The sequence below is a fragment of the Barbus barbus genome (genome assembly GCF_936440315.1).
Source record: "Barbus barbus genome assembly, chromosome: 42".
Taxonomy (NCBI): Eukaryota; Metazoa; Chordata; class Actinopteri; order Cypriniformes; family Cyprinidae; genus Barbus; species Barbus barbus.
The window spans coordinates 27,423,927-27,443,419 of NC_136720.1; the positions used below are offsets into that span (position 1 = coordinate 27,423,927).

General features: G+C 38.0%; 1 protein-coding gene across 3 annotated transcripts in view; it reads left to right on the forward strand.

Annotated features, from left to right (window-relative positions):
- The window catches only part of LOC306861739 (tyrosine-protein phosphatase non-receptor type 12-like), a 42,209-nt gene that overhangs the window by 5,784 nt on the left and 16,932 nt on the right, over window positions 1–19,493 (forward strand). For all 3 annotated transcript variants that reach the window (XM_079404170.1, XM_079404168.1, XM_079404169.1), the window contains exons 2-8: window positions 5,586–5,694; window positions 6,065–6,141; window positions 6,429–6,524; window positions 8,642–8,680; window positions 8,773–8,844; window positions 14,524–14,583; window positions 14,667–14,809. In XM_079404170.1, the coding sequence (XP_079260296.1) occupies window positions 5,586–5,694; window positions 6,065–6,141; window positions 6,429–6,524; window positions 8,642–8,680; window positions 8,773–8,844; window positions 14,524–14,583; window positions 14,667–14,809 (596 nt within the window). The remainder of the gene's footprint in view (window positions 1–5,585; window positions 5,695–6,064; window positions 6,142–6,428; window positions 6,525–8,641; window positions 8,681–8,772; window positions 8,845–14,523; window positions 14,584–14,666; window positions 14,810–19,493) is intronic.

The window sequence follows — 19,493 nt, forward strand, 5'->3', positions numbered from 1 at the left end:
CACAGACTGAAGCGCGCGTGACGCTCGCGGTGATTTCAGCGTCTGCCGCCTAACTAAATGAGGACATAAACACATGAACAACATCTCCAGACCTGCTCTGAGAGTCACTTCATGAGCATTTTACCGTTTGATTCGAGTAAAACTAACTCATATCATATACACACAGAACTGTAAAGGTATTCCAGGCAACCCGTCAAAATAAAAGTTCGGTTTAACTTGGAAAACACTGCAGCAGAAATAAATTAATATTGTTCAGCGGACAGTACATACTGCTACTACTAGGCTACTATTAAAATTATTAAAACTTTATTATTTATTTATTTTTTTTAATTATCACACAACAGTTATTCCATTTTTTTATTTTAATAGTAAACCCCCTTTGTTTGCCAAAATAAATAAACTTTTGATTTTCAATTTAAAGAAATTAAATTAATGTTCTATGTCTTCATTTGAAAACCAGATACAGAACACAGAATTTCTGAGGAAAAATAAAACCTTTCATAAGGCTATTTTAAGAATAAATTTAAATAAACTAAGTTGTTTTTATGCATTCAAATAATTAGACATACTACACCAGAATTTAATAACAATAAAACATATGGTGAAAGAAAATAAAACGCCCACTTATGAAAGTGGATGAAGATTTAAAATTTCTTGAAGTCTTTAACAATCTAGAAGTGATGATGTTTTAAAATGAACACACACTAATGTAAACGTAGCCTAACAGATGTGTAAACTGAAAACTATTTGAACTTTATTAAAATTATTTATTTATTGTGTTGGATATATTTTGTTCCTTTGTGCAGTGGCTCAGGAGATGAGGCTTTGAGTCTGTATAAATATCAACATTAAAAAATAGTTTTTTGAGATAATGTAATTTTATTAAAACTGATTTCATAAAACTGGTATCGAAAAAAGTATCGTTCAGGAACCGGTATCGAACTCAAGGTATCGGTATCGGTATCGAAAATTTTTGAACGATACCCAGCCCTAGTCTCTCTGCGATTGTGTATTATTTGCCACAATTGTATTTTTTTTCTTTGAATAGTGAATCATGATTTTGAATAAAAACATCAGCAAACATTACAGTCAGACATGCTGCTAATCCACCAATGCTAGCAGTAGATGTGAGCAGTCTCTGTGCTTATACTGTCAGTCATTTTGAGATTAAATCATCTTGACTTTTTGAGTTGACCTCTAAAACTGATTTTAGCATAGGGGTGTGCGATATGACGATGTTTGATCGTGGACGATAAAAATGTCTCCACGATCTGCTTTTGAAGAAATATGGTAGTATCGTGCTGCAGCACACATTATATCAAATACAGTTCTGGTCTCCGTCTCTATATACTGTACAACACCACATACAGCAGTAGAGTTACTCTGACAGGACAGTGTTTAATTCACGCGCTGGTCTGACGTGCGCTTTATCTGAGCGCATACACCTGAAGCACGCACTAAAAACCCTGTCTAACAGCGCCTGATTACTCAACTAACTTATCTTTTGCGCTAATACTGTCAAAACACACAAGGTTTACAGACAGACTCAGTTGGTTATCTCTAAAATGAAAGTAAATAGTTAAGAGAGAAACAGATGCGTGCAGCTCTTAAAGGGACAGGACACTAAACATGCTGTCGACTGTCATTAAAGGGATAGTTCACCCTAAAATTTAATTTCTGTCATTATTTACTCACTCACATGTTGTCCCAAACCTCTATTAATTTCTTGTGCTGAACCCAAAAGAAGATATTTTGAAGAATGAGGGTAACCAAACAGTTGCTGGTCCACATTGGCTTTGATAGGAAAGAACAATCCTGTGGAAGTCACTGAGGACCAGCAACTGATTGGTTTTCCTCCTTCTTCAAAATAGCATTTATGTTCAGCAGAAGAAAGAAACTCATTCAGGTTTAAAACAACTTTTGAGTAAATGATGGTATAAAAATAAAACATTATGACAGAATTGACAGACAGATGACAGAATATGTATTTTTGGGGGAACTATTAATTTAACAAAACAACAAACGCAAAGAGAAAAATCCCTCACTATTCTTGACTGAAACACTTTAATACAGTTGCTTTAGGAATCAGTCTATCTAGTGTTTTATTTTTATATTTGTTCATTCAATGTCATTGAATGCTCTGCTAAATACACCTATTGTACCTGAAAATAAAGCACCGTTTGTTTTATTTGTATATTATGTGTATTTGTAATGTGTATCTTTGTTCTTATTTTTTAATAAGAAAGATAAAATGATGACACAGATTTTTATCTTCGCCCACTTTGGCCTAAATATCTGCCGTGCATCTTTGTGTTTCTAGTTTGGCTGTAATGCTCAGACAACTTGTAAAACCAAAATAGTAAAACTAACATGAAAGAATCGTGATAAAATCGTGATATTTCTAAAAAAAATCGTGATATGATATTTTTCCCATATCACCCACCCCTATTTTAGCACTTTTCTAATTTTGTTATTTTTGAACATACAGGATACGTTTAATTACAGTACTTATGTTACAGTACTTTTCTGATATTTAATTTGTTTTAGGTTTGCACCACGTTAAGCTTCATGTATGCTGCACTTCGAACAGAACTTTCTTTAACCAGAGAGTTCAAAGAGAATTTTACCTGAAATCATGTTCTGGTTTTTAAGATCACTGGTTAAACTTTAAAACACAAAAATGTTGAATCTGTTCTGGCCACAGGTCTTCAGAAGTGGTGGATTTCTCTCTGACCAGGTGTTTCCTGCGGTCTCTCTCTTTCTCTCACACACACACACACACACACACACACACACACACACACACACACTCTGAAGGTGCTGATTTACACGTCTGATGACCAGTGACAGAAAAACTTGTCAGACACTTTCCAAACGGATCTGCGTGACACGAGTACACCACATCAGAGAGAGAGGACTGAACACATCACGCTTCAGCAGAGCATCACAGATACAACAGGTTCAGGATGAAGTGTGTTCACACTGCTTACTCCGTCACACAAACACCTTCACTGGTCTGTGTGTGAACAGACTAGGGTTGTAACGATATACCGGTATGACGGTCTATCGCGGTTTGAACGTACACGATTATCATACCATAAACATTTGCATATCTACGGTTTTAAAAAAAATTATTGAAAAAAAATAAAAAAATAATTTCCGTGATGCAGAGGGAATCCCGGTGCAGTCGTGAACATGGGATTTACAGAATAACCTTAACGAGGTTGTCCCTTAAACCGCGCAATCTGATGGATGGATAAATCAAAAGTAGATACGAGTGGCGCTGTTTTATCTGCTACATACTGAAGTATGCATGCATGACACTAATGGTGTTCTCAGCGTCTACAGAAACATCAGCAGAGCTGCTCTGAGAGAAAACCAGCTTTATTTGAGAAAAACCATCAAATACACTAAACTCCAAGATCTGCTACAACCCCTCAAAATAAACGTTCAATTTAACTTGAAGTCCTGACAGAAATAAATTAGCATTGTACAATGTACTTAAGTTATGACAACAATAATAATATTCTTTATAATAATTAACTTATTTATTATTTTTAAGGAATATCATGTTTGTCCATGTTTTAACTTAGAATACCTCTGTTGTGCAGCACTTTGCCAAAAATAAGTGTTAAATTCTCATTTGATAACATTTTAAAACATTAATTAAAATGTTAAAGTGTGATATAGATATACATAAGACTTATGGCTTTATTTTGTAATTGTTTTTGTTTTTTTCCTCTGAAGGGAGGCTTACTTTCATTAAAATGATTTCAAGTTTGTTGCAATAAAGAGTTTGTTCACTCAAATAACTTGTTCTTATTCTTTTAAGAGTCATTGTTACAGATAAGAATTATTGTTTAATATATACCGTGAAACCATGATATTTTCTGAGACGATTATCATACCGTGAAAATCTCATACCGTTACAACCCTAGAACAGACCTTCATCAGGCTCAGTGAGAGGTCAGAGGTCACCGGTCACTGCGTTCAGTTTGTGTGAAACTCCTCAAACATCACAACAGGTCAAACACTGAGACGAGAGAGAGGACGGGTGGGTTAGGCTGGGTTAGTTGTGGCAGGACTGAGTGTTTAGTGATGTCAGTCATGATGGCACTTTGTGAAGATGAACACAGTCCACTGGTCAATGATCAGCCTGACCTTCTCTCCATCTCACTTTTCTCATCAACTTTCAGTCCCAAGTTCAAATGTGCAGAAGAACATGTTCCCCAAGAAATGTTGAAGCTGGAAGTGGTTTGTTTGCGTGTGTGTGTGTTTGTTTTATGTGAGATGTGCTACAGATTTGATGAAGATAGTCTTCAGAGTGTCTCGAGTGACAAACACTTCCTTTTGAGACGTCCTTAAAGGAAACGTGTTTTTACAGTTTTCTTTTAGGGTCGGTCTGTAGTCGTTATAGACATTAGGTCAATAGAAGTCAGAGACAGGCTCACTTAGAAAAAGTGTGTGAGAGACATGTCCGTCAGCGATGTGGGCATCGGCTCTGACGGGATGGACCAATGAGAAGAGAGCGCAGCAGAACTGTGTCACGTTGCCATTGTTCCTCCCCAACACTGGCAGGAAAGGAAGTATTACAGCACACACACACGCACACACTTGCAGCTTCCTGTGTCTGATGAGCCGCATGGAGGAGGAGACCGACACAGAAGTGATGTTTGAACGTGTGTCACACTAGTAGTTTATTGGCAGGAATAAATCTGCTTGGTACGAACATCCATTGTGTGACTGTTGTAGCTCGACACTTTCACACAAACATCCAGATGAAGCAGCTGTACATCAGTGCTCTCCAAACCTTCATATCTGCCCTGTTGACCTGGAGCAGCAGCAGAAGAGCGGCTGGAGAGAGAGTATGTGTGATGGTTGACTCGGGATAATCACGTTTTTGTCTAAATCTGGTGTTTTGCACCGGTTTCTGTGAGAGATTGTTTAGGAGTCAGAGGCTGGGTTAGGACTATGAAGATCTGTCTAAGAGATGGCCTGATTAATGTAGTGTAACAAAAAGTGTGTGTGTGTGGTCACTGTTCTGATGTAAATGAAAACACAATAACACATACTTTCACAAACATGGTGTTCTCACATAAACTAATAAAGGACTGATGGTCCAAACCTGCAGCTGATCTGAGGTCAGAAGCTCCTCCTCATCTGCTGTTTGCACTCGTTCCTCCTGCAGTAGATGGCTGTCTGGTGCTAAAGCATTATGGGCCGTACTGCAGATATAAGCATGTTATCTGCACAGCCAGCAGAACGCACTAAACGCAGGTGTGAACGCCGTCTAAAGCGGTTTGTGATCACTGAAAGCACATGGAGGACCACATGACCTGATCGCCTGTGTTACGATTCGCCTCATAACATGAGTTAATTCATTCAAAAGTATTCCAACCCATGAAAGTCACATGAAATAAATGTCATGAAGTAATCTGAATGTGTGTGTGTGTCGAGTGGAAGCAGAGACGCAGAGATCTGAACGGCTTTAGCTGTTTGTTGGATGTATTTCTGATGCAAATTTAAATGTTTTCTAAATGTTATCTTTCTCTGCTCTTAAGGCTGTTTCTGTGTGTCTTTTACAGAGATTACGTCGATTATCAACCAAATATAGAACAGAGAAGATCTACCCCACTAATGTTGGAGAGCAGGAGGAAAACGTGAAGAAAAACCGATATAAAGACATTCTGCCATGTGAGTAAACAACCAATCCAGCTCTAACCTAACGCTCACGCTAGCCCATCCTGTCATGTGATTGAAGTGTTATGAATGAAGGGTCTGAGAGTGTCAGAGGTCATGTGACTGATGTTTGTTCATGATCAAGTCTGATCTGGAGTGGTGTGTGTGTGAGTATTTGTGTATCTGCTTACATGATGGTGTCTTTCTTACTTTACTTACTTACTTACTTTTAGTCATTTAGCAGACGCTTTTGTCCAAAGCGACTTACAAATAAGAAAAAGTAACTAAAACTAAAAGCTACAAATAAATACTATATACCTACATATTTAAGAAAATAAAGAAATTAAATAAAACTGACACATGCATTCTTTCTCTTGCTCGTCAGTCGACCACAGTCGTGTGAAGGTGACGTTAAAAACATCCAACCAGGACACCGACTACATCAATGCAAACTTCATCAAGGTACTGAAGACTTCTTGTGCTTTTCAGTGGCTTTTCCGGTCTCTGCAGAGCCTGTGTGTGTCTGTTTATGAGAATACATACACACATATCAGTGAGATCATAATTACGCTCCCCAAAACTCACACAGGACTGTTGGCTTCTTGACTCTTGAACTCAAGTGTTTCTTCTGTCTTCTTGCTGTGACACACAGTGAACCGTCAACTAGAGTCTCATTTAAACAGCCTGATGAGTCTGTCAGGACTGTAAGCCGTGTGTTAGATCCTGTGTGTGTGTGTGTGTATGTTCAGGGCATTGGTGGGCCGGAGGCCTACATCGCCACTCAGGGGCCGCTGCCTAACACCGTGCTGGACTTCTGGAGGATGATCTGGGAGTACAAGGTCACTGTAAGTGAATCTGCTGCCACAGAAAGACAGCAATGTGTGTGTGATTGAGTGAGAGAGTGTGTGTGTGTGTGTGTGTGTGTGTGTGTGTGTGTGTGTGTGTGTACGCGTGTGTGTGCGCGTGCGTGCAAAGTATTGTGTGTAGTGGTCGACCGATATTGTTTTTGTGACAGCCAATGTGATATCTTGGAAAACAGGGTGGCCGATATAATTGTATTTATTTTAATTAATATTTAAGAAATTTGAAATCATTTGAAAATGGATAAAACATATTTTTTTCCAAAATAAACACACTTATACTTTATTTATTTGTGTATTTCACAAATAAATAAATATTTAATTAAAATATAATTAAAAAGGAAGTAAACATTGTAACCAACAGGGCACTCAGTAATCTGGGAAGTTTGTGTGCATTGGGAATCATATTTTTTCAAATAAATCCAAGGTAACACATTTTACATACAGCACACAGTGAAAATGACATGAATATGACCGTGGGCAAATGCATAAAGCACAGCATAATTTGAAATCACAAGTTTAAAGTTTGTCGATTGCGCGTCTCCAACCAATATGGGTGTTTTGGGGCCGCTGCCGATATTAGGGAGTAAAAAATTGGCCGATATTCTTTGTGTATATTTTAGAACAGTACAACTCAAAAGTTTGGGTTTTTGGGTAGGTTTATGCAGGAAGCACAGCTTTTCCAAATGTAAACATCTAAAATGAATAATAATAATTAATAATATTTTTTCACAATTTCTGTAATCAAATGAACACGCAGAACATGAGGATTCATGTTTAAATAGTATTTTTGCAGTTTAATATTCACAGACACTATAGGCCTATCGCGATTTGATTTAAATGTACTGACTTTTTTTTTTTTAGTCATCACAAATATGACAGATTCCGTAAAATGCGTGCAGTGATGCGCAGAACAAATCTAACGTCTGCTGTTAAAAATGAATCATATCCATTTATCATATCATCATGCAAAACTAAGAATTAGAATCATTGTAATGTGATAAAATATAGGTGCGGTTGGGTGACGGGCGGATAATTTGAAGCAGCGGACTCGCGTAAAGTTTGAGCTCATCCGCGCATCTCTACACTACGGTGACCTGGGTCGCCATTAGCAAACAATGGAGCGTGCTCTGCTGGACAAACTAAGTAATTACACCATTTAGAAGCATTTCATCTGTGTAATAGCAGTGTTCATCATTTACTCAGGAAAAAGGTCTATATGTTCTGTAAAAAAAAAAAAGTTCATATAGGCGGCATATTTGCCAATACCGATATATCTGCGGCAGGCTCATATCGGCCGATAAAATCGGCAAAACGATATATCAGTCGGGCTCTAGTCTCCAGTGAAGCTGAACTCTCCTCCTGTCCGCATTCAATTCACACGGACCGACCGTCACACAGAGAACACGCGATCATGCAGGATACAAATGCACACTTCACAAGATCTCAACTAGATTCGACTAAGTCTGCAAGGTTTGTGAAATTAAATGTTCGTTAGTCATTCAAAGATTTGTTTAATTGATATAAATGCGTATTTGCTGAATGCTGATGGCAAACGAGAAAGTATTAGAATGTTTGCCTTTCTATTACTAATAATATTAAAGCAATCGTTATATAAAACTTTTTTTAAACTTTGTTTAACAGTTCTATCTGGTCTTTAGATAGACTAATTGTAGATAGAAATTGTGTGCTCAGGCGCTGCCGTTCTCATCGCCGTCAAAATAAAAGTCCTGGCTCGAACAGATCGGCCAAACAGAAAAACATATTGGCCAATGGAGATATTTGAAAAATGCCAAATATCGGCCTTGGCGATATATCGGTCGACCACTACTTGAGTGCTGTTTGTTAGCAAAGTACTGTGCTTTGTCTGTTATCATAGGCAGCAGTCATATATGGCGGAGATGTTGTTATTTATACCCATAACAACTGAGTGGTATGCTTAATATTGTGAAGATCTGCTGTATGCCAATGGTTCATGATTGTGTACATGTATTTAACTGCATCTGCAATATTTATGTCCCTGTAAATTATTTAGTTTCAGTGGATTTAAATGAATTGTTAAAATGTGTTCTCGTAAGTGACACATGACTTCTGTTGCGCAGGTCATCGTGATGGCGTGCCGAGAGTTTGAGATGGGGCGGGTAAGAGTGATTTCAATGTTTATTCTGTGCTTTATTTGTAAAAGCTTCGCCTCACAGACTCAAACACGTTCTTCACTCACTTTCCTCTACAGAAAAAGTGTGAGTGTTACTTCCCGCTGCTTGGAGACGAGCCTGTGACCTTCGGCCCCTTCAAGATCTCCTGTGTGAGTCCCTGGTACACTTACCAGCATGCACCACTCTCTCGTCACATGACCTCGAGAGAAGCGCGTTGAGTCTGTGGCCGTGATGACAGATATCATTGTTCATGATGGGATGTGAAGCACGTTCACACTGAAACTCGATGTGACTTAAATCGGATTGTTCTCAGTCACAAGTGAAGCAGATGACGGTGTGAACAGCTGAAGCGCATTGAATTAGACATCTTCAAACATGGTCTAAAGAACTTGTTTCACACACAGGGCTTAGACTAAGCCATGATTAGGCCATAGTTCAATTAGGACATTTAAGTAATTTTGTATAAATGTGCCTTAGATAAAACATCACCAATGTGCATCTTGGCTGTGCGATATATATCGGAAGGACGGAAAAAAAAAGTCTTATTGATTCATATTATGCTCTATCTTTATTTCGTGGTGTCGCAAAATACATTGTTTACGGTAATACTTTTTCATAATTTGGATGACTGCAATCTTGCACGCCACCACGGGGCTCCGAGCAGGAGAACGACCAGCCAGGACAAAACCAGGAGCTCGTTCCTAAACGAGGGACAACATCTGTAGCATGGAAACGCATTTTTAAGCACTGCAGTTTTAAAACAACCGATTTTAAACCGATTTAAATGCAAACAACCGAGCTATAATCGTGCGCCGTCTCTGTTTCTGTGTGAGAGGAGCGCACATTTTTTGCCGCTTTATTGGCTTTAAACGATTACATAAACTTATATGCGTCAATATCCCCGTCTTTGTAAGTATCCTCATAAACACACTGATTTAGGTCTTAAGAGAGAGTAAACAACTGAAAAAGAAAATGCATATGTAACTAGGGGTGTGCGATATGACGATTTTTGATCGTGGACGATAAAAATGTCTCCACGATCTGCTTTTGAAGAAATATCGTAGTATTGTGCTACAGCGCACATTATGTCAAATACAGTTCTGGTCTCCGTCTCTATATACTGTACAACACGACATACAGCAGTAGAGTTACTCTGACAGGACAGTGTTTAATTCACGCGCTGGTCTGACGTGCGCTTTATCTGAGCGCATACACCTGAAGCACGCACTAAAAACCCTGTCTAACAGCGCCTGATTACTCAACTAACTTATCTTTTGCGCTAATACTGTCAAAACACACAAGGTTTACAGACAGACTCAGTTGGTTATCTCTAAAATAAAAGTAAATAGTTAAGAGAGAAACGGATGCGTGCAGCTCTTAAAGGGACAGGACACTAAACACGCTGTCGACTGTCATTAAAGGGATAGTTCACCCTAAAATTTAATTTGTGTCATTATTTACTCACTCACATGTTTCCCAAACCTCTATTAATTTCTTGTGCTGAACCCAAAAGAAGATATTTTGAAGAATGAGGGTAACCAAACAGTTGCTGGTCCACATTGGCTTTGATAGGAAAGAACAATCCTGTGGAAGTCACTGAGGACCAGCAACTGATTGGTTTTCCTCCTTCTTCAAAATAGCATTTATGTTCAGCAGAAGAAAGAAACTCATTCAGGTTTAAAACTACTTTTGAGTAAATGATGGTATAAAAATAAAACATTATGACAGAATTGACAGACAGATGACATATTTATTTTTGGGGGAACTATTCATTTAACAAAACAACAAACGCAAAGAGAAAAATCCCTCACTATTCTTGACTGAAAAACTTTAATACAGTTGCTTTAGGAATCAGTCTATCTAGTGTTTTATTTTTATATTTGTTCATTCAATGTCATTGAATGCTCTGCTAAATACTCCTATTGTACCTGAAAATAAAGCACTGTTTGTTTTATTTGTATATTATGTGTATTTGTAATGTGTATCTTTGTTCTTATTTTTTAATAAGAAAGATAGAATGATGACACAGATTTTTATCTTCGCCCACTTTGGCCTAAATATCTGCCATGTCTTTTTTTTTGTTACCTTGAAAGGCTTTGTCTTTATAGTTTGGCTGTAATGCTCAGACAACTTGTAAAACCAACATGACAAAGAATCGTGATAAAATCGTGAATCGTGATATTTCTAAAAAAAAATCGTGATATGATATTTTTCCCATATCGCCCACCCCTATATGTAACAGTATATTGGATCCGGACTTCGGTCTTAAAGGGGAAGCATATACATATACATAGACTAGATAATGATCTGAGATATCATCGCTTTGCTGCAGAATTTCAACACCACTAACATCAATTCCATGTGACAGTATTAAATCTACAGTATGATTTCCACAATGAGTAGGTCCTGAAACGTGTTGTCTAACCCCAATAGAGTTCAGAATGTCTATGAATGCTGATCCTAATGCATCTTTTTCATTATAATTTAATTATAATTTGTTTTTATTTGTCACATACACAATTATACAGAGTATAACCAGCAGTGAAATGTGTGCTCTGCATTTAACCCATCCAAGTGTACACTCAGTAGTGAACATACACCCGGAGCAGTGGGCAGCCAACGCTGCGGCGCCCGGGGAGCAGTTGGGGGTTCGGTGCCTTGCTCAAGGGTCTCACCTCAGTCGTGGTATTGAGGGTGGAGAGAGTGTTGGTTATTCACTCCCCCACCTACAATCCCTGCCGGACCTGAGACTCGAACCCACAACCTTCGGGTTACAAGTCAAACTCTCTATCCATTAGGCCACGACTGCCCCCGCATGGATCGACATGGATATTAAAATCGCCAACAATTAAGACTTTATCTGCAGCCAGCACTAACTCAGATAGAAAATCAGCAAATTCTTTAATAAAGTCTGTGTGGTGCCCTGGTGGCCTGTATACAGTAGCCAGTACAAACATCACAGGGGATTTATCACTAACACGTGTTTCTCTAGATAATGTTATACGCAGCACCATAACTTCAAACGAGTTATACTTAAAGCCTGCCCTCCGGGAAATACTGAGAATATTGCTATAAATTGTAGCAACACCTCCCCCTTTACCTTTCGGACGCGGCTCATTTTTATAGCAGTAATCTTGGGGGTGGACTCATTTAAAGTAATGTATTCATCTGGTTTTAGCCATGTTTCTGTCAAACAGAGCAAATCTAGGTTATGATCATTGATCAAATCATTTACAAAAAGTGCTTTTGTAGAAAGGGACCTGATATTCAGTAAGCCAAGCTTTATCAATTGTTTCTCTGTATTGTAAACATTTTTTATTTGTTGAACATCAATTAAATTGTTACTCTTAATTTGGTTTGGACGTTTTCTGTATTTTCTAATTCAGGGAACAGACAAAGTCTCTATAGTGTGATATCTGGGTGAAGGAGTCTCTATGTGCTGAGAATTAACTGACTTCTGTGACGTAAGACGCTAGCAGACGGTTGGTTTAGCCAGTCTGTCTGCTTCCTGACCTGGGCCCCAGTTAGTCAAGTACCAACTCTATGTGTGTGTGTGTGTAGATACATAATATTACATAATATTGTATTATCTATACATAATACGTCTTAATTCCATCTATCTATCTATCTATACAGATATAATCAGAATCAGAATCAGAATGAGCTTTATTGGCCAGGTATGTTTACACATACAAGGAATTTGCTGTAGTGACAGAAGCTCCACAGTGCAACAGAAAGACAGTAACAGGACAGGACACAGGTAATAAAACAAAATAACAAGAAATAGCCAATAACCAGTGTACAAAGCAGCAAAAAAATAAAAAATACACAATATATAATATATAATATAGGCGACTGTATGTACAGGTCAAGTATGTGCAAATTAGAAATGAGAAAAATAAAAATAAAATAAGTGAGTGTGGTGAATGGATAATGTATTAGTTGTGTGTTCCACGTTTATTTATTGAGTGTTCATGAGATGGATTGACTGAGGGAAGAAACGGTTCCTGTGTCTGGTCGTTCTGGTGCTCAGAGCTCTGTAGCGTCGACCAGACGGTAACAGTTCAAAGAGGGAGTGTGCTGGATGTGAGGGGTCCAGAGTGATTTTACCAGTCCTTTTGCTCACTCTGGATGAGTACAGTTCTTGGAGAGTGGGGAGGGTTGTACCAATGATTCACTCAGCAGTCCGGACTACCCTCCGTAGTCTTCTGAGGTCAGATTTGGTAGCTGAGCTGAACCAGACAGTTATTGAGGTGATAAACAGATTTGCATTATACAATATTAAGAAGATCAGGCCCTTTCTCTCTGAACATGCAACACAACTCCTTGTTCAGGCTCTTGTTCTGTCCAGACTTGACTATTGCAATGCTCTCTTGGCAGGTCTTCCAGCCAATTCTATTAAACCTCTACAATTAATCCAAAATGTCGCTGCAAGATTAATCTTTAATGAGCCGAAAAGAACGCACGTCACGCCTCTGTTCATCAGTTTGCACTGGCTACCAATAGCTGCTCGCATTAAATTCAAGGCATTAATGTTTGCCTACAGAACCAGCACTGGCTCTGCACCTCTTTACCTAAATTAATTACTTCAGACTTATGTGCCTCTAGAAGCTTGCGTTCTTCAAGTGAACGACGCATTATTGTACCATCCCAAAGACACACAAACACTTTCACGGACTTTTTCATGAACTGTTCCCATCTGGTGGAATGACCTGCCCAACTCGATCAGAGCAGCCGAATCCTTACCCATCTTCAAGAAACGGCTAAAAACTCATCTGTTCCATCTTTACTTGATCCTCTAACTCTAGCACTCTATTCTAATTTTATTTTATCTATATGTCTTTTTATTTAAAAAAAAACAATAATAATTGTCTGTACTGCATTAGGCTAACCATGACTTGTAATAGCACTTGCACGTTGTTGCTCTTTTGTTGGTTTTGATTGTTCTTATGTCCTCATTTGTAAGTCGCTTTGGATAAAAGCATCTGCTAAATGACTAAATAAATAAATAAAAACAGTGAAGACTAATTCATTTACACAATGTATGTAGCCTTTCTTATTTATTGTAGTTTTTTGTGCTATTGCTTGCAGTTAGTTTCTTATCCTTATTTCATCACTGACTGTTTATTTATCTTCAGTGAGCTTGAGGTTTGTTTTTGTTTTTATTGTTGTTTTTTCTCTTTTTAGGCTTGTATTTGATATTGACATTGGTGACAAGGATTATGAAAATTCTATGGCATTAAAGATTTTAATATCATAAAAACCTTTTTAAAGGAAAAAACTATATCGTGATATCATTATTGTGATATAAAATTACTCATGTTGTGATATAAGATTTTGGTCATATCACCCACCCCTAGAAAGGAACTGATATATTTAAGATCCTTCAGCGCTAGTTTCTTTCAGTTGAAACAGCTCAGATTTACATTTTAGTCTGGACTACGCTTAAGCCTTGTCTGTGAAACTGGTGGTAAATGTGTGAATAAGAAGAATCTGTTTACTCTCCAGTTTCACCAGATTTACTGTAGTTTTACTCCAGTATATCTCAGCCTTCCATTGGTCCTGTTTATGGCCATGTTATGGTTGAAAATGTGCAAATACTTTTGTTTGTTTGTTAACAGCTTTAGTCCCTGTTATGCCCATTCATGATTCATGTTTGCAGATTTGTGTACCACTGCTCTTTACTTACATCACAGAAAACACAAACTGTATCAAATGCATCAAGCAGATCTGAATAAGTAAATGACAGTTGTTCTTAACTAACCTCAGAACTCTTCAGCCGTATCCAGAGTGTCTGATATGGGCTCGTTTTTTGTTTTTTTTTTCAGGAGTCTGAGCAGCCGCGGACGGATTATTTCATCCGCACGCTCACAGTGGAGTTTGATCATGTGAGTCTTTATTTCTGTCTGTTTGTCTGTTGTAGCAGCAGGACAGTTTTTAACCATCAGTCTGTTTCTCTCTGGTCCGTCAGGAAACCCGGCGAGTGACGCAGTTCCATTACGTGAACTGGCCCGATCACGACGTCCCGTCATCCTTCGATTCCATACTGGACATGATCGCTCTGATGAGGGAGTACCAGGAGCATGACGACGTTCCCATCTGTGTCCACTGCAGGTATGAGCCATCTGTGTCCACTGCAGGTATGAGCCATCTGTGTCCACTGCAGGTATGAGATCTGCTCCTCCTGACCTCACGTCTGACCTTCAGTCCCCTGAGCCATGTTAGCAGCACGACTGAACGCTAGCGCTGACGTACTCTGGCTTTATCTTGATGGCCAATCATCACCGCTGAGTAGGGCTGCACAATTAATTGAATTTGTAATCGCGATTACGATTATGGATTTCACTATTACATAATGGTTCAAAGCCGCGGTTACAAAAATAAATAAACAATTAAAAATGCCCACTTGCATTATTCTGTGTGCTTAAGAGTTGTTTGCAGCGCGGGGTTTACCAAACTCAAACACTGGATAAAATACATTTTGTCTAACTGATAGTTGTTGTCACTCTGTTGTGCATGATAGAGATGTTAAACAGCAAACGAGTCAAAAGCAGAACAAAATAGCGGTACTCGTGTGAACTGCACACCACACTGACCTTATATCCACTCGCCTCAAAAGAAAACAGCGCAGCACGAGCTTAGAGCTAGGGGTCGACTGATTATCGGCCTGGCCAATTATTGGCACCGATATTAAGCATTTTTATGATAATCGGTATCGGTCATTTTCAAAACCGATGTGCCGATAAAATTATTTAATTTTGAAACGTGCTATTTGGCTCTGATGCAGCCTGTCGGAACTCACCACTCTGTGGCCTAGGCCCCCCCACACCTAAAGCGCTTGCTAACTGGTGCTGCTTCATCACGCATCAGTTCTCTCTCAAAGGCAGCAGCAGACGTTGCTCAAGTTGCAATAAATTACAATCCACTACACTGAAGTTGTAAAAACCTCAATATTATCTATTTATGGTTTCCGAGATGGGGGAAACGCAGGGGGAATCGCGGAATCCAGCGTTTACTGTATAACGCGGAGTCACGGAATTAGTCAAAGTTTGCATGTATTAATCAAAAGTAGGTCAGTACACTTAAATCGACTCCCAATATGGACTATCTGTTAACATTAAGCTGCAAAAAGACTATTTAAATATGAATTCTGCATGTTCGGCGTGTCTCTGTATATGTGAATGGCACAGACACGCGGTTTTAACACACACACACTCACTCACTCACTCACACACACACAGACACTGAAGTGCGCGACGCTCGCGGTGTTTTCCGCATCTGCCATGTCACTAAATGAGGACATAAATACATGAACATCATCCCCAGAACTGCTCTGAGAGTTACTTCATGAGCATTTGACTGTTTCGTTTGAGTAAAACGATCGTCATATCATAAATAGTAGTGATCGACCGATATTGATTTTTTATAACCGATACCAATTATTTGCATGTTTATGTGCCCGATAACCGATATGCAGAACCGATATTTATTTACTGTTATAAAGTAAATAAATTACTGCGTGAAGTAAGTCCATACTTCACTTTGGTTTTTCCTCCTTTCAGTCATCTTAACAAAAAATGTTTTGAGAATTAGCAGTCTTTCATGCAGGGCTCTAGACTCATTCTTCCCACTGATCTCACTTTTGCGCACGAGCACATAATTTGGTTGCAATTTGTTTTTTGTTTTTGCTACAACATTTGATTAATCAATGCATGCTGATGAACTTTTATCATAGTTTATAGTTATATGGTAACGAAAGTTTTCAACATTCAACTCGTTCTTTTTCATCTGTATTATTTGTGATTTATATTTTGTGAACAGGAATTCCTTTTTTCGTGCGCTTTTTACTTTCAAATTTGCAATCTTGGTGTCACATTTTACAAGAAAAGATCATTGTCTGTTTTGCTTATATCTATACACCTTTAACTTTTTAAGACTAAAACAAAAGATGGATTCATTGTTATTCTTAATTAAAAAGCGCAACAACAATAAAACAGTACGTTGACAATGACAAACTCTTACATAACATTTATCAACAAAAACGAATAAGACGAGGCATGGCATAGGACACACCACATGCTGTACTATATACCTAGTATATTACAGAATGTTTAGCAAACTCTGAGGAAGCAAATAAATATTAATATATATATTTTTTTAATTAAGGAAAGCCTCCATAGCATAACCTGAGGTAAACAGCAAAGATAACAAGCTTCTCAAAACGAAAACAAAAAGAAAAGTAAAACTAAACTGGCTGTAGCTGACAGGACTTGCATGTTTTTTCTACAAGAATACCACCACGTTCACCTTCTCTGGTTTAAGAAGCGGTCTTTTACTTTAGTTTGAAAACAAATCCATCCGATGCGCTCCATCCGCGACGCGCACCTTCACGCTCGTGCTGACGCGGCGAGTATGAACCAGGCTCTACCCACTAAGCGCTCGGCTGAAAGCACCTCTCTTCACGTGATCAGTGTAATCTGACTCCTGCTATAATGTGTTGCGGCTGGCAGCGCGCGCTGTATGAAGCAGACGCTTTGGAGCAGCGCAGACCTGGCACTCGTACAAATGCGACCACGTCAAATTTTAACTCGCAAAAAAATACCATTTTGGTCGCAGTCTAGAGCCCTGTCATGTTAAATTTAATCTTCGTATTACAACAATAAAAACATTTTATTTATAAAAAGCTTTAGCAGCAACACTAATATTAGCAGTAAGCAAAATGAACATAGAAAGTCTAATGTTTTCAAATGGAAAAAATAAAGGAAAGGTGTCATATCAACTTCATTTTTAACTAGTTTTAGTAGGTTTATAAGCTGTTTAATAGGATAAAGAGTGAAGAATAATTCACTGGATAATGTTAATTCACGGAATAATATTCTCTGGAATATTGGAATATAACAAGCATTGTATTTTATTGCATTTCTCAACTGGCATGCTCTAAATTATGCTGCTGACAGCGCGGTTTATCTATGCCTTTACACAGAACTATAGGCTACTCAAACTGCGATCGATCGCGGAGATAATAAATAATTAATTTCCATAGAGTTGTATTAATTTAGATGTTTATAAACTAAATAATGGTTATATAGTAAGTGTTAATACAATTTAGGGTGCTTCAAAAAAGTGAATCTTGTTAAAAGTTACATGCGGTGGCCGTGCTGAGCATTTCTTGAGCATCAACCGCTGAGTGAACTGCAATATGAAAGCGGCTTCACGAGACTAATGATGAGCATATAGACAACAGAGAGAGAATTACATTCAGCGCTTTTATTTCCAACATGCAATCATTCATGGCTGTATTATTTAATTCATGCAAAGTTACGTCTTTATTGGGAGAGGACTTGACGGATTATCTATGTGACTCCGACTTCACGAGACTAATAGACCACAGAGAGAATTAAATTCAGCATGTGCTAATTCATGGCTGTGTTATTTCAGGCAAAGTTATAGCCTATCTTTATAGGGACAGGGCTTGACAGAGTATCTTATTTATCATATTTCTTAGAGCCAAGTTGCATTTAAACTATATATCAGGCATTTATGTAATACATCTAATTTGTGCATTAATGCCTGTAATATTAAATAGTTTACTAACTACAGCAAATCAAGTACCTGCACGCCGTTGCTGTCTCGTCTCCCCTCAGATGCGCTGCAATTGTGATCCTGCGCGCAATTCTGAAAACGTCCACAAGATGGCGGTGTTTATCTGGGAATCCGATATTACAAAACCGATATTCGATTATGGAAAAATGCTTAAATATCGGGAAAAATATCGGTAAATCGATATATCGGTCGATCTCTAATAAATAGGCTACAGAAACTTAAGAGGTCCTCATGGCAACCCGTCAAAATAAAAGTTCGGTTTATTTACTAATACTACTACAATTATTACAACTTTTGTTTAAAAGAACAATCACACAATACGCTATTTCTTACATTATTTAATTTTAATAGTAAACCCATTTGTTTGCCAAATTTGAGTTTAACTCTCATTTGATTAAAAGATAAATTAAATTAATGTTTTATGCCTTCATTTGCACTGCTCTGTAAATTAAAACTAATGGAAATTACTGTCACATAGGCCAAGATTAAGATACTGTCACATAGGCCAAGATTAAGATACTGTCACATAGGCCAAGATTATGATACGGTCACATAGGCCAAGATTATGATGACGGAAATTGGGATATTTCAATAGGCTATTGAACCAAGTGAGCCTATAACAGGCTATTAGTGTTATAGTTTCATTAAAATAGTTGCGGTCTTCTTCACAACTTCTACAATTTCTACAAATTATTTACACTTATTATATACATTGCGCTTTTTAAATTAATCAACTGATGTGCATTAGATGATGAATTGAATAGTCCCCTCTTGTAGGTTATGATTTAGTCAACCGAAAATAATTAATGAAGAATTATGAGAGGTTATGCTATTACACATACATTTCTAACATGTAAATTATTGAAGCCAAATACTTACATTTCCCCAAGCTGTTTAGCTGTAGTATTTAGTATTCATAGGCTTAATCATGAAGCATACAGTGGCCCCACTTTTAACTCTCTCTTTATATATTACCCTTATTGTAGATGGATGCATGGAGGAATACAAGAGTAAGAAGTGCAACCAACACTAGGGAAGGCCATTTTTGTCAGAGGCCTTGTTATTCTTAATTTTGACATTCATTTTAATTTTTACACCAGACATATATATCGGTTCAATATATTGGTTATCGGTCTACTTTGTCTGTAATAATCGGTATCGGCCCTGAAAAACACATATCGGTCGACCCTTATTT